This window comes from Orbicella faveolata, unplaced genomic scaffold (genome assembly GCF_042242905.1).
Source record: "Orbicella faveolata isolate gen_17 unplaced genomic scaffold, um_ofav_v1 contig_46, whole genome shotgun sequence".
In the NCBI taxonomy this organism is placed as follows: Eukaryota; Metazoa; Cnidaria; class Anthozoa; order Scleractinia; family Merulinidae; genus Orbicella; species Orbicella faveolata.
In genome coordinates, this window is record NW_028301576.1 from 34,099,142 (window position 1) to 34,114,414 (window position 15,273).

Here is a 15,273-nt window from a genome sequence, read left to right on the forward strand (position 1 = left end):
TTCCAAGAACACAAATCGAGCCTACAGCTGCGGGGAAAAACGCTTTTTACAATTCTGCCTGATGAACCGTCTCCTAGGTCCAGACGGGGATGTCCTACCCGCCTCCGAGGGTACTCTTATTTATTTTGCCTCCTATCTCGCTAGAACGGTGCGTCATAGCACAATTAAACTCTATTTAGCAGCTGTTCGCAACCTCCATATCACTGCTGGGTACAGTGACCCTCTGAAGGGCAAGCTTCTTCTCCACAAGGTTTTACGCGGTATTCTCCGGTACCAAGGCGAACAGCGTATTCGCCGTCAACCGGTTACCCCTCAGGTTCTCTCGGCAATCCGTCCTGTTCTGCAATCATGGCTTAGCCTCCGGGATTTCTCCATGATCTGGGCCGCCTTCAATTTAGCCTTTTTCGCCTTCCTGCGATGCAGTGAATTTACCTACAACAGTGTTCGCAAATTTAGACCGCTTTTTGATCTTTCTACTGATTGTATAGCCTTTCATCCAACCCTGGCATGCCCGCAGCGCATGACGGTGCAGCTAAAATCTTCAAAAACAGATGTTTACAGGCGAGGGCAATCTCTCACCATCGCTCGCACTTCGTCCACCCTTTGCGCGGTCTCGGCTATGCGAGAGTACTTTCTCTTAGCACGGCCACAACAGGGTCCCTTATTTTACTTCCAGTCAGGTAATTTGCTTACTCGGGGAGCGGTTTCGCACCTTCTACGGGACAGTTCGAGGGTCGCAGGTCTTCCTTACCAGAGTCTCAAGGGCCATAGCTTCCGCATAGGTGCTGCGTCGGTTGCCGCTGCTGCCGGCTTGCCAGACTGGCTTATTAAAGTCATGGGTCGCTGGTCCTCAGACTGTTACCAGCTTTATATAAGAACTCCTCAATCTACATTAGAGTCAGTAGCTCCCAGGATGGCTAACATTGTTGAACATTTCTCGCCGAACTAGCTTCTCACCGGCTTCCATGGCTTGGGGGGATGCATTGCCTTGCATGCATCAGTGGCGGTTAAGTGTGCGCAGCGACTTCCCCCAAGCTTGTTGTTTTTTCATCGCCTTTGAACATCGCTTGCTAACCGATACTCTTGTCCGATCCAACACGTGCTGTCTGTCATTCAGCTCGTAGTGCTGGGGAGATAAGTGAGGTTGTTTTGTCACGCTATCGCCGGAAGTCGCATGGGCTAACCAAACGCAAGGCAGTGTTCCCCCATTAACGCCATCACGAGTTGTTTGTATTTGAGTAATAGCTCTGGTTCAATCGCAAGTCGCCACGGTCAACTTACTTTCGCTAGGAACAACGACATTAACTGGTCTTTGCAAATGAATAGAAAAGACCAAAAACTCATGACATCGTATATTGCTCTGCTCTCTTATTTCCAGATGCATTCATTTAACATTCTTTTAGTTTTTTATATACATTAAATTCATGATCCAGATATTGAAGGCTTCAAAACAAAAAAACAGTTACTTGAAACCTTCACTTTCAGTTCGAAAAAACTTTTGTAAAATTAGTTTGCCCAAAGTCTGCCGAGATTTTCTTACATAAACATTTAGGAGCTAATTCTAATGACAATTTTGCATCAGGATTCCAAGGTTCACAGTAATCTTAACAATTGACTAACCTTTATAAACTTGTCATCTTCAAAGAAATGTAAACTTCTAGTTTTCAGGTCATGTGTGCCAGGATCATAATCAATGACAGCAAACTGAAATGTATTACGTTAACATACTTGTTATAGGAACAGACCAAGGTGTCTGTAAGAAAGCTTTTCTATGAAGGTCACAAAATTGATATCATTTCAAAGGGCTCCAGTGTCTAAATACATGAAAAGCTTATTTTACAGCAAAAGTACCCAAACATGAATTGTGTAAAGATGTAAACTGTTTTTTGAATCATGATGAGAAGTTAACATGGATCCAAATCAAACACAAAAACGTGTTCCAGGAGGTTGGGCATGTACTATAAGTGCTTGTAATAACGAGGTAATGAGATTAGACTTTAATTTTGCTGTCTGTGGCTGAGTTCTAGAATTGGCTGTCAATATTACAGAACTCTTCTTATAGCAGAGGTTCTTCTCAATTAAACAGAAATTGTCAGAAGATTTTGCTGGGGACCCAGTGAAATGTCCAGGCTATATGGAGAGGTTTCACAGTATACTAACTCTGGTAAAGACATTTCTGCTATGTAATTTAACTATATATGATTGCAAAAATTTTTTTGGCAACCTTAAAACCATCAGGTTAAAAATTTAAAAAGTTAAAAAGTTTTTGATGACATTAAGCTTTAAGTGTTAGTTTTTGATTTGCGAATGTCACAATGTCGTCAAAACCTTTTTCACTTTTTAAACTTTTAACCAGAATGGTTTTAAGGTTGTCAAAATTATTTTTGCAATTATTTACAGTTAAAAGACAAATCTATCCCTGAAATTAATGTGGCAAATTTAGGAATAGCCACACTACTAAATTTAGCAGGCTACTTGACATCTACCCCTGATATCAGAGTGAGCTGATATATCACTTCTTGACTGACTTTCTCTTTCACAGTGAAATGGAAGATCTCAGAGCGAGACTCAATCTATGAAGTAGCCATCCTTCTTATTGTAAGATTTGAAAGTAACAGCTCAACAACATGTCTAACAATCTTGGTAAAATACCTGTCATAACAAAATGTCCATAGAGGGCTAGTTTCTCATTACAATAAGACAACTGTATCTATAGTGCACCTTAGCATCCTTAAAGCTCAACAAAAGTGAGTCCCTTGAGTTTCCAGCTAATCTCACGGCCTGAAGACACTCTATGTTACCAAACAAGGAGTACTGGCTCAGTAGCTCCAGCTTCCTTCTCTTCATGGTGTTGTCTAAATTGCAATGAAGACACAAAGTCTGATGTTAAGGCACTCTACAAGTATTTTATGTTACATCTACACTAGAACATCCAGCACGTAACAAGTTTGAATGGGAGCTCATTTGCCTACAGCTAAATGTAATTGCTATATTTTATTGCTAGAGTATTTCAAACAAAAAACATGAGAATGCCCTAGATGATTACCAGAATGTACAATTATTTATTACACCAAAAACTTTATAATCTGATCCAAATGTAACGTTATGATAACAAACCCAAGCATGACCAAGACTTTTTTAAATGAAAACTGTAAATATGGGTGTCAAAATTGTGAACATTTTTACAGTAACTCATATCATTTCATAGCTTGTTTACCCAATCCATATTTTACACTTAACACTTTCAAGTTTGAGAGTCTAAAGTACCAAAATATTGAGCAGTATAAAACTTTTTCAATTATTAAATTCATATCATTTTTAGCCAAAGGAAAATTGGGTCAGGTGTACTAAAGGGTTCCACGGTCAAGTATCAATCAATAACCTCAATCCATACCCAAGATCGACCCTCAACTAACACTCAATCGATGCTTGATCAACACTTGATTGACACTCAATTGATACATATGAGTCGGTCAACACTCAGCAGACTCTCGACCAACTGTTGATCAGATGTTGATTGAGTCTCAACCAAGTGTCAACTGAGTGTCAGTCAAGATGTGGATCGAGTGTTGAGCGAGGGTGTCGATCGATATTCAACTGCGAATGTCTTAAGTACACATGATCCAGAAAATTAAGTGGTGAACAATAACTACAACATAGTGCATTTCTCAGCTGGGACATATATAGCAAAGTACTTAATAGTTGTCACCATGGAAACAGTGAGTTCTTTTTCTCCTTGACCATTGAGGATCTTAGGGAAACAAAACTCACTGTTTGACTTGTGGCCAGGCATTGATTGTTTAATAAAATATCACCAGAAGCAATTTATGTTAAGTATTAATTAATTTTTGAGTTATTTTTTTGTAAAAAAAATACCTCTTAGTCGGCGCGTCGGGTATGTTATGGACGGGTCAATGGGTGAGTGAGTAAGTGAGTGAGTGAGTGAGTGAGTGAGTGAGTGAGTGAGTGAGAGATGTATGTATGTCACACCAATCAGATTGGATCTACTATGAACAGCCAATCAAATTTCTTGTTGTAAAGGTAAATGGTACGTGAGAAACACAAGGTCTGTATAAACACATGGACTTTGGTAATTGAAAAATAAAGAGTGACGTGTATGTTGCCGGTTTGTGATTTTTAGTCCGGTTTGGAGGGGAGTGTGACAGTTACATACGTACATTGGGTTGTTTTAGAGTGCATAATTTTCAGTGCAATGGTGGCTAGTTATGAAAGAGATGAGTCTTGAGTCTTGAAGCAGTTCATGGGTAGTAGGCAAATGGCACGAGATATTTTTATTTTTAATTACAAAGGGTAACTTGATACTTTTGTTTTTCACAAGGAGTTAATTCAATTAGAGGTCACGAATCGTCGGTTCTAGTTCTTAAGACATGTTTTAGAGGAGACGAGACTATTTAGGTTTGAAGCAGTTCTAACGTTTACGATAGTAAGTGCAGATAACGATTGTTTTGTTCTTATTGCATGCAAATATAACGAGATAGTTTAATTTTTTAGTTACAATGGGTAATTTGACACTCTTGTTTTTCACAAGGTAGTAAATTCAATTAGAGCTGACGAATCGTCACCATTTGTTCCCACGAGATGTTTGCTATTTTTAGTTACAAATGGTAACTCGACACTTTTGTTTTTCATGTGGGAGTAAATTCAATTAGAGCTTACAAGTTATCGGCTATTGTTCCCAGGATATTAAACAAAAAAGAAGCTTTCATTTCTAGGGTGTTTTTACGTCTCTGCAATAGCAGTTTAATATTTTTATTTGATGGGCATTTTATGACATTCTTTTCAGTCCGATATTTTTAAAGGTAAAAAGTATGAAAACTGTTCAAATGTTCTTTGAAGACTGTGTGGCACCAAGTTAAAGTGCAATTTAATTAAATCAGAGACGTTTTTTCTCTCTTTCAATTTTCGGTGAAGTAGTGTTGTTACGTTGTGTTGTGTAAAAAGGGTAAACTTACGACTCGTATAAAATGCGAAAAGTTCTCTTAACTTGAGTATTTTTGAGCAAAAATTCCTCTTGGGGGCTGGAAGGGCTCCCGAGGGGGTACTCCCAGAAAAATTGGTTGGGGGTGTGCGGCCCGCTTCCCAAAACCCTTACCCTATTTATGACCAAAATCTGCGATATTCCTTACCCTATTTATGACCTGACCAAAAATTCGAAACCCTATTTACGACCTGACCCTCAAATCAAAACCCTGTTTCAGACCTGCGTTATAATTAGCTCCCTAGTTCAAACCAATGTTAAATTACCGTAAACATATAAATCTGTGAAGGGCTTTTGTTGATTTTCTTTTTGATAATGATGAAAAAGTGGCTTCTTCTTAAAGCATACCCATATCAAGGCTAGAGTGCAAAAACCGTACCCTATTTATGACCAAAATGACCAAAATGAGCTAAAATCGATACCCTATTTATGACCAAAACGGCTGAAAAACCATACCCTTCGGGGCCGCACAGACCTATATAGCCCATATAAGGAAGTCCCCCCCCCCCCGGGGGAAGGGCTACGTGATCGGTGAGTGAGGGAGTTATGCATGTGCGCGTGTCAGACCAATCACGGTGTGGGTTGTATCAAAGAACGAATAAAATTGCCTGTTAGAAAATAACATGGTGTCTACATTAATCTGGACACGTGTCAGATTACTGTAGTTTGTTCAGTCAAACATTTTAGGGCTTACTGTTTAGTTATCTTACCATTACCGATGTAACATCGTATGTACATCATAAACTCCCAGTTTCTTTCTTGCTGTACATCGCAACCAAAAAGACTTGTCAAATCAACCAAATCATTACTGTAAACAGTTCCATGAACGCTCCTATCTCCGAGACTTATAGTTCACAAAAACATAACTCTTGCACGTCTTGCGTGCCTATGTTTATCTCAAGTTGCATCGCTAATGAATGATAAGGAAAAATAAAAAGCACAAACCTGCTGTCTTGTCTGTGGATGTTGATCCTACCGCATTTTGCTGTAAAGAAATGTAATAAATTATATTCCTTTCATAAACAGCTGAAAGCCTGAAGGACTCTAATAATAATAATAATAATAATAATAATAATAATAATAATAATAATAACGCTTGGCGTTAAACATTTCTTATTGTACTGAGCATAAATCGGCTGTGAAGGACTTGTTTAACTGCTCACCTCGTCTTGTGTATAAAACCTGTAAATACGAAGTTGTGATGTGCCTGCGACAACCAGATTGTGTTCCACTGCAGAGAAGAACTGGCAATACACACAGTGTTCAACCCCTGTGGGCGGATGATTCTGCTTATAAATCGCATACATCTCGTTTAGCTGAAGAAGCCTTCTCCTTTGAGTATTTTAGGACAAATCATGCATATTTGCAACAATAACCGGGATAATATTATTGACAACTTTCACTCAAATTCAGCCATTTTCCCTCGCTCCTCGTGTAGCAAAACCAGGCCTGCTGCTTTGCATCCAGGCCTTTAATTTGAAGGAGCATTCCAACACAGGTCAGTGAACTGGAACTAGCGTCATTTCCATAGAAACGACTCATTCATTGTAAACAAATCAAACAAAGCAGAGTTGAGAAGTCAAGCTTCGGAACGACTTCCATAAAAGTTCCTGAAACTTCGCTGGCAATTCAAGAATTACCATGAACGTGGAATCCTGGTGCACCGTGGAACTCAATTCCAAGCAAGACTGGTTACGAGCAAACAGGAAACATGATCCAAGCGCGTTTGCAAGTGCTGTGTTTAAAGGCGACTCAAATCAACACCATGCTAGCCGGTTGGACTTCAAAAGTACTCCTCAAAAACACAGAGAAAGACGGCACTTTCCAGAAAAAGGTAAAGAGATCTTTTAAGTATAGTCTTCAATGTTTTAGTAATACCTTGCCACGTAGTTGTTCGTGCTTTCCTGGCACATCTGTAGAGCTTGTATGCATGCTGAAAATGTGATTTCTTTACCTTGATTAACACTGTTTAAAAGTTATAAAATCCTTTATCTCAGGGTAAACATAAGCGTTTCAACTAATGAAAATTATTAAAAAAGATGAATTGTTTACATGAAAAAGCTCAGTCTTACATACATTTTTTAAATTATTTTTTTCAGATCAAACCCAGCTGAAGTAAAGAACATAATATGGAGAAATCAGCAAACACGATAAGAGAGAAAATACTACTGGGCAAACAAACCATGGAAATTACTTTTGCAATTATTATTATTTATTTGTTACGCAAAAGATTATGCTTCACCAGAGTCATGGATCAAAAAAATTCGGAGAGGAATGTTTTGCTATCATAATGAAAATACAGATTTTGCTAACCCAAAGTTTGTTCTCATCATTTTAATTTATTCAAAGACCTTGTTACTCATTACAACACTAGAGTGGATAACCCTTGCACATGCTCGCCATGTCCAACACAGGCCTTGAAATACCAGGTTATGACACTTTTAGCTAATTCGACTCTTCTCTGTGTGTGTAAGTGAAGACTATATGATGAAAAACTTGGGATTTTAATGGCCTTTCCCACTGCCATTTCCACCGTTGTCATTCTTTACTTGCACTGTAGTGTAAGACAAAGGTTTGCTAATTTTCCACACTTCTCCATGCATGCACGGCTCACATAGGTCAAAATGTTAGACGACGAAAAAACACTGACAAGTGCATAAATTGGATTTACCAGAAGTCAACTACCTGAAACTGCCCAAATTACTGGTTAATTTGAACAAATCTAAATTTTAAGTCAATTTGAATTTTTCAAAATTAACTAATAGTCATGCATTTGCTTGTTAGGGATTTTAGACTGACAACATATTAATAGACATGTTCATTTTTTTTATTAAAAATGTTAAAACAATGCAAATCCAAGAAAAACACCAAGGACTTGGGTGGAGAATAATCCATTTTAGTTTTGCTTTGTTTAAATGATTTTATCACTGATGAAATCCAGATAGGTGGTCACTGTACAAGTCAAGATGTGGTTACATATAGCAGGTCAAAAACAATAATGTAAGGTTACTTCATATAGTACTGAGTGGAAGGGCTAAAAAAGAAAATATCTGGCTTCAGGTCAGGACATAGGGATCAACCACAGCAAAGCCTGTACACCCTCACAGAGAGCCTAACATTTCCGCAGTCCGTCCAGAACTAACTTGAGTCAACAAAACAAGTACATCAGATTGCCACCTCTCCTGACCTGGATTTTGTTACACCTTGTGAAAATTTTTCAGAGAATATTTGTCTAAATTGCACATGTTCAGTGAATTATGCAAGCTTATATGACAATGGAGCATTGAGCCCTCACCAAATAGACTTGCAAATAGACACAAGTTGAAAACTTGGATCTACTTGCGACTCTGTTTGGCCTGCCTTTACATGTACTTGCGATGACTTGTGCTCACTTTGGTTGAGATCAAATTTGCATGCAATTCAATGCAAGTTTGTCACTGTTTGGCCACCCAACCCAAGTCAATGCAAGTTGAATGGCGTCCATTCACCAGCTATGATCAATCAATGAAATACAGGATATGTCTGCCTTGAAATGTTTTTGTGTGTACTTGCAAGGAAACTTGTGACTTCGTTTGGCCCCCCAATGTAAGTTTCCATGTAAGATCAACTTATAGCTACTTGGGACTACTTGCGAGTCCATTTGGGCACCCAATGCAAGTTTCCACATAAGATGAACTTGGGGCTACTTGTGACTACTTGCGTGTCCATTTGGCCACCCAATGCAAGTTTCCACGTAAGATCAACTTCAGGCTACTTGCAAGTCCATTTGGGCACCCAACCCAAGTTTCCACATAACATCAACTTGGGGCTACTTGTGAGTCTGCTTGGGCACCTAACCCAAGTTTAACTTAAGATCAACTTGGGGCTACTTGCGAGTCTGTTTGGGCACCCACCCAAGTTTACACATAAGATCAACTTGGGGCTACTTACAACTACTTGTGAGTCTGATTGGCCACCCAATGCAAGTTCCCACATAAGATCGACTTGGGGCTACTTGCGAGTCCATTTGGCCACCCAATGCAAGTTTCAACATAAGATCAACTTGGGGCTACTTGCAACTACTTCCGAGTCCATTTGGCCAGGGCTTAAGTGTAATAGGCTGGATGGCTTCCAACTGGCTCACATCCTTGGGTCAACGTTATTGTTTTCAATAGCATTACATGATTATGGCTGTATGGTAAAAATTTTATTTACAAGGCTGTAATTCAGTCCAGTAATCAAAATGAACCTCCACATATTTGGGAGAGGAATTCAGACAACTTTTGAAAGCTTTGTGTCAAGTTCACTTTTTTCTCCTAGTAATTTTCCAAGAAAGGAATCTTTTTACCCCAGATAAAAACTAAGTTGAAAAAAATTAAACAGGAAACTCAAAAACTCATTTACAAGTTACTACCGGTAAATGTAATTATTTTTATCTCAACATGGGGAAAACTCAATTTTGTCTGACATCTGTTATGTAAAATGAGATGCACTATTTCTCCCCAGATTTCCGTGAAAATAATAAAACCATATAGAAGACATACATGTTTGTTATCTAGTCCTGCAATGAGCTTGAAATGTTTTTAATCCGTTGATCTCTTAATTACACTTCTAACATACACTGTTGACAGTGACTAATCACTAAGTTATTCAACTTGACAACCGGTCACTAAGGACAGAGGACGCCAAACAATCAAGATGGCTTAACTCAAGATTAACACGAAACGCCTGCATACTAGGTTGGCTCCTCCTTTTTTTAAAGTTAAACCTTAAGTTTTAAGTTAACAATCCACTAAGCTTTGCTGTATTGGTAAACTTATAAAAGTAAAGCTATATATATCGGAACGAATTGAACTGACACTTACAGAAACCTTAGCTTATTATTATTCTCTGGAATCGACCAAAAGATATATATTTGGTAAAAACCTTCCACTTCCATAAACGAAGATTGATATTTTCTCTTTTACCAACGATATCTGTTTATATTAGGAGTCTCATCAATCCGTCGCCATGTTTGCAGATATCGTCTTCAATGTCGCTCTACACTTTATGCCAAAGTTCGTAGTCTTTAGGGCCTCTCTCCTTATCGTAAGTGTATTCCAAGGAAGCTTTCGTACAGTTTGGATAATCACCGATCGTCCCCTCTGGAGGACTTACTTTAGGCAAAAACTGCTGCTCCGCTGTAGTCGGGTAGTGAAAATAATCGAGTTTTTGGTCAAACAAAGTCCCACTTTGGTCTCTGTATTGCTGTCGGTGTTCAAATGTAATGTCGTCAATTTGAGCACGGTCTCTCTCACGATCTGGAATTCTGTTAGTGAGGTGATGCCGTGGCTTATTCAAAACAGCTTCTCTTCGCAAGCAACGAGTGCCTAACACACGATCTGGTTTATCAGAAAAGCTTGTTGGTCTGTAGGGAGAGCCAAGGGTGTTTAAATTCTTGACCAGGGTTTTTTCAGCGATGTGCGAGCGACGGTAATCTTGAAACCATTTTTCTCTGCCTTCGCCGTATCGTTGATTATCTCGGTATGCCATAAAATGCGGTGTATAATACCTGTTTGCCGGCATATTTATAGGATCGATGTAAGTTTCGCTGGTCCATGTCGAAAACCTCGGAACCTGGTGGTTTGCCATCGTGGAAGTTGTCGCTAAGTGAGTTCTGTTTTGATATTGTTGTCATTTTACCACCATCCCTCTCACGCTACATTCTTATCCCTGAGTACCTCCCCTACAGTCTCCATGATGCACAGGCTACCCACTCTCGACACACCATTGGCAAAATATTCGGCTAAATATTTTGAAATTTTCGTAATGGCTTCCGAATGGGTCGTTTCAGCCAAAATTGGCGAATTACTCGCTTCTGACAGGTTCGATAAACATTCCATCGCGGAGAGGGAACTGAGTTTATCCCAAGCATTTTGTTTGTTGTGGCAAAATCAACACACAGGTAATGTAGAAAGAAGACAGAGGCCTAACGCCATGACAGATACAGCAACAGCGGCAGTCTTGCTAGATTTGTATGTGTTGGAGAAAATTGACTTGGACAAAGAAATTAAGCACTGGATGGACAAGAAGAGACAAAGTATTATGGTAAAAGTAGGTATTTTTTGACAGGGTCTTTAAATAAGTTCTAGAGATGTACAGTAGTAGAAATCAAAGTTAACAACAGGAAGTAAGCGTATTTTAATTTAAGACTTGAGGCACAAGCTTATTTTTATCGTCAAGCTAAAAGGCTCTTTGCGATAGTCGGCAAGAAACTGAAAGAAATATGAACTAACAGTCAAAGACGTTAGAAACTAAGTAGTGAAGTTGTTTTGCGACAATTCAGTTGTTGATGAAAAATGTACAGTTTTAGGTTTAATAATTGTCCATTCAGTTTGTGTAAAAAAAATTTTCGTTATGAATCCTTGAATACTTATGTGTGGAAAATTGTTTCCCGGCCCTGAGGATCGTGTGCTATCAAGATGGATTGAAAACAAAAGTGCTGGCGAGATAAGCAAGGGTGATAAGGGACATTAGCTGTCACTCAGTGAAATGACAGGCAATGACAATCAGGCTTATGCGATAGGAGTGTTAACAAAACAGCAGGCTATCAGCAGCCTCTTTTACAGAATTTGATCAGAAAACAGCTGCTCCGATTACATGAAGTCATAGATGGGAATGATTATGGAGCCCAGCAAACATCAAAGGAGCGACAAAAGATGGCAATGCATGAGTTACATGACTGAAATGTTGCTATTGGTTAGTTCCGCTGCCAGTGGTAAACAACTATGATTGTTGAGGCCAAAAATGTGAACGAGTGTCATTCACCATTCTGCTCTATTTACTATGATGATTCAGTGTCAAAAATTTTATATGATGTCACGTGGACCATTTTACGAAAGGATATAATTTATATGGTTGTGTTGTGTTTACATGGGCACTTTCTGTTCAACAAAAAATCCCTAAAATTTTGACTTGGGGATAATTGGTGCAGAAATTCCTGGGGAGGTTTCTAGAGAAACTAGAATTGTTGAATATTTTCCAAAAAAGCGGACCATTTAACTGAAAATTCTGTAAATTCTGGCAGGAAAGTTAAATGGAATAGAAAATGCTGTTTTATTTGTCACTGGAAATTTCTGGAAATTCAAACTGGAATTTTTCATGTAATGGAAAGCACTTAGAAGTTCACAAGGCTGATTTTAGGCTCAATTACGAGCCGCTGTTCGGAAAAGGAGCCCGCGCTCCTCCCCCGAACTCACGGCTGGACTCGTGGACTTGGCATTATTAATTTCAACCAATAAGAAATCTGGCTGCCTGAATCAAGCAGGCTGCATAAATTAGCTTTCTCGCAGTAGCAAAGAAGTTGTGCGATATGAAGTACGATCACATTAGTAGGACATTTTAACCAAATACCGTCAACCGATGAAATCTTGCCTGATCTAAACCATGGTGCAATATAAAACATGCAAAATAGTCAAAAGACTTATGCGTTAGAAATCTATATTTGAATCATGTGGTGCCAGAATGTCAGATAACGAACAAAGTCAACAAAGAGAGGGATAAACGCAAACATCGATCTCAAGAAACAAAAAACTCAGTCAAAATTGATGTGTACGGTAGTCTTCTTGAAGGGAAGCAACACCAGTCTTTGACGAAGCCAGACAAAATGAGCTAAATCAAACCGAACTAACTAGCAAAACGTACACGTGGTGTCAACACCATGCACACCTTTGACATGACATTTGCTACACCATAGTCAAACAGCTCTGCTCTACTTTTTTTAAAAAAAGAAACTCTTCTATAGAACACAACATGCAATGCCCTTCCGCAACAATAATGTGAAACTAAATAGGTTGGAGGGCTAAAATTAAAAGAAGTGGCAAAAACGCCACAAATTTTACGAGCCGTAGGCATCAAGTGGGCCTGCTTATGATTGTCATCAGATGACATTTCCGACCACCTGAAGTGCTGCTAGAATTAAATTATGAGTTTATGTCACAGACATGCTTTGCCGCTCACGCTTCCAGCCATTCTCAGGAGGAACGTAGACCGGACTCGAGAAAGCTGCGGAAATCGAGCCTTGGCTGATTTAAGCAAGAGTGAGTTTGGGAGAATTGAAAAGTGCTCACTACACAAACCATCTCCTGTGGCTCTAATTACTTTCAATTTCTCCCAATCTCCTCATTATTTACATCAGCTCATCTTATATGACATTTTCTGTTTGGTAAGTTAGTATGAAATCTGAAACAAAACATAAAGATCAATCATTTTACATTGCAGGTTAAAGATGCCACATTAACAGGATCATATTTGGATCAAGCTCTATTTTCTGACATGGTAAAGCATCATCACAAAACTAATGGGAAGCCAAGAACAATAGTAGAATGGATTATACACGGTTCTTATGAAAGAGAAAACTCTGCAACGCTAGTTTTAGACAGCTTAGTTATGCATGGAATCCTAGGAAGAGAATCAAAACTGTTTGGAAGAAGATATCCGACTGTTGATTCTGGTATGACTATTATACATTGTTTAATAAATATTTTTATACATTTACAATTTTTATTAGCAACTATGTAACACACAGATGTCTTGGAAGAAAAATGTCCATAGTGTTGTGTATGCTAGATCTACACACATCAATAGGTTGCCATGTATCGAGTGCAGCAGCTTTTTTGAGTTCTCCCAAACTTTCACGAGTGTTTCTATAACTCGATAGAAACACAGAGAACATGTTTTCTATCTCTTTTAGAAAACATTGCGACGAAAAAGAAAAACAACTTGTTTACTTTGATCATCAAAATGTAAATTCTCTTTGCACACGCCATCATTACGTCAACAGCTTGTGCTAGTTCTGTGTTTCCATTGAGTTACAGAAACACGTATTCTCAGCACAAGTATTTTCTTAGGGCTGTTTTCTAACATTGTTTAATGTGAACTGATCAATGAATATGCCTGGGCACTTGATAGACTTCAGTTAATGTCCAGAAACAAGCTCTCAAGCCCAGTGTTGATCTCAAAATTTTTCCTGTCGAGGAGTGAATATAAAGTTAATAAATTATGTTGTAATAATTTATGCCTGCACGTGTTGCTAATTGGTGTAAATTAATTTTAGTGGAAGGACATGCATTAGCTGACTAAAAGACAACTTGAAATTCAAAATATAAGAGAAATTCAGGAATCCCTAAAACATCAACCTTTAGAAAAACAAGAAGTTGAGTTAAACTATTTTGGCTAATCTTATGTTTGTGATTTCATTTACAATTCAGATCCACAGGGGAAGCTTATCGATGAAATACGACAAGTAGTTCTCCTTAATCAGCCTGCAGATGGCTATATTTGGACTGTTCTTAAACTTCTGTACGAAGCAGACTACTGCATGGGAAAGAAAGCTCCTGTACTTAGCAGATATTTTTCACCTGAAGAGCTGCCGGCAGCAATAGAAACCATCAAGACATTGGTTACAGTGAATATACAGGATGAATGCAGCAGTGATGCAGCAAGTGCTCAGTCGTTTGAGTTGGAAATTGTTGGATAACAATCAAGCAATTTGTAACTGTATTACAATGTTCTCCTGAGCACAAAAAAGAAAACAATATTAGATTCGTTGACAAAGTGGAATTCATGATGAGAGCTTTCAATTCCTGATGCAGCACAGTTCTATATTCAACACCAAATTATTTAATATTTAGGATATGTCGAGCTGGATAGTGCAATGGTGCTCTTTAATGTAGTCTGTTTTTGATGACCGTGCATATTCACTTCCAGACAATTATCCTAATATAAATTCAGTGAACTTCAAGAAAACTATTTCTCTGTGTAGTAAAGTTTTTGGCAGGGGATGATGTGGTCGGGCCATTAGATGCCCAAGTTTAGATGTTCTTCAGCTGAGATTCTAATGAATTATAGGATTTTTACAACTTAATATAAAATTTAACTGAAAGTTTAAAGCTTATCAGAAGGTTGTCACTTCACCCCAAGGGTTGTCACATGTTGTTAGGGATGGCAAGAGTTTTGACAAAGATAATAATATTCTGGAGTTACATCAAGGGAAATGATTATTTAACTTTAAAGCTAGAGTTCAAGAGACTGCCATCATCCAGGAATGACAGCGTATTTAATAATGTAGTGTAGTTCTATTTATATCCTGTACAGCTGCAGCACAAGTCTTTTGTATTGAAAATAAAGTGAAAAGTGCCACATACTTTTTGTTACATCTGAAGTGCCTCGCAATAATTATAGCACATTAACGATTTCTGTCAGTCAGTTTTAAAGAGTAAGCTTAAAGCAACCTCTGAGGCACTGTCTCAAGAAAT

At 38.4% G+C, this 15,273-nt stretch overlaps 4 protein-coding genes across 4 annotated transcripts in view; 2 read left to right on the forward strand and 2 right to left on the reverse strand.

Annotated features, from left to right (window-relative positions):
* Positions 1-6,442, reverse strand: part of LOC110042923 (cleavage and polyadenylation specificity factor subunit 1-like) — a 39,013-nt gene extending 32,571 nt beyond the window's left edge. Inside the window, exons 1-4 of the mRNA XM_089276987.1 lie at positions 6,163-6,442; positions 5,945-5,984; positions 2,722-2,855; positions 1,621-1,704 (exon numbers count right to left, since the gene is read on the reverse strand). Of these exons, the coding sequence (XP_089133113.1) occupies positions 1,621-1,704; positions 2,722-2,855; positions 5,945-5,984; positions 6,163-6,306 (402 nt within the window). The 5' untranslated portion in view covers positions 6,307-6,442. The remainder of the gene's footprint in view (positions 1-1,620; positions 1,705-2,721; positions 2,856-5,944; positions 5,985-6,162) is intronic.
* Positions 6,443-6,527: 85 nt separating this feature from the next.
* LOC149099948 (protein SPATA45 homolog) lies at positions 6,528-7,317 on the forward strand. The gene is made up of 2 exons (XM_089276985.1): positions 6,528-6,833; positions 7,099-7,317. Exons 1-2 carry the CDS (start codon positions 6,641-6,643, stop codon positions 7,116-7,118), a joined length of 213 nt encoding a protein of 70 aa, XP_089133111.1. The 5' UTR covers positions 6,528-6,640; the 3' UTR covers positions 7,119-7,317.
* A 1,846-nt stretch (positions 7,318-9,163) lies between these two features.
* On the reverse strand, positions 9,164-10,609 carry LOC110043001 (ciliary microtubule inner protein 2C-like). The gene has a single exon (XM_020748396.2). It carries the CDS (start codon positions 10,607-10,609, stop codon positions 10,019-10,021), a length of 591 nt encoding a protein of 196 aa, XP_020604055.2. The 3' UTR covers positions 9,164-10,018.
* Positions 10,610-10,709: 100 nt separating this feature from the next.
* Positions 10,710-15,161, forward strand: LOC149099949 (uncharacterized). The gene is made up of 3 exons (XM_089276983.1): positions 10,710-11,071; positions 13,238-13,469; positions 14,227-15,161. The coding sequence occupies exons 1-3, from the start codon at positions 10,715-10,717 to the stop codon at positions 14,493-14,495; spliced, it is 858 nt and encodes a 285-aa protein (XP_089133109.1). The 5' UTR covers positions 10,710-10,714; the 3' UTR covers positions 14,496-15,161.
* Positions 15,162-15,273: the final 112 nt, after the last annotated feature.

Bases quoted from the DNA above. Each gene is read 5' to 3' on its own strand.
- LOC149099948 (XM_089276985.1), top strand. From the start codon at position 6,641: ATGAACGTGGAATCCTGGTGCACCGTGGAACTCAATTCCAAGCAAGAC. The intron at 6,834-7,098 runs GTAAAGAGATCT...TATTTTTTTCAG, and splicing joins ACGGCACTTTCCAGAAAAAG to ATCAAACCCAGCTGAAGTAA.
- LOC110043001 (XM_020748396.2), bottom strand. From the start codon at position 10,609: ATGGCAAACCACCAGGTTCCGAGGTTTTCGACATGGACCAGCGAAACT.
- LOC149099949 (XM_089276983.1), top strand. From the start codon at position 10,715: ATGATGCACAGGCTACCCACTCTCGACACACCATTGGCAAAATATTCG. The intron at 11,072-13,237 runs GTAGGTATTTTT...TTTACATTGCAG, and splicing joins GACAAAGTATTATGGTAAAA to GTTAAAGATGCCACATTAAC. The intron at 13,470-14,226 runs GTATGACTATTA...TTTACAATTCAG, and splicing joins ATATCCGACTGTTGATTCTG to ATCCACAGGGGAAGCTTATC.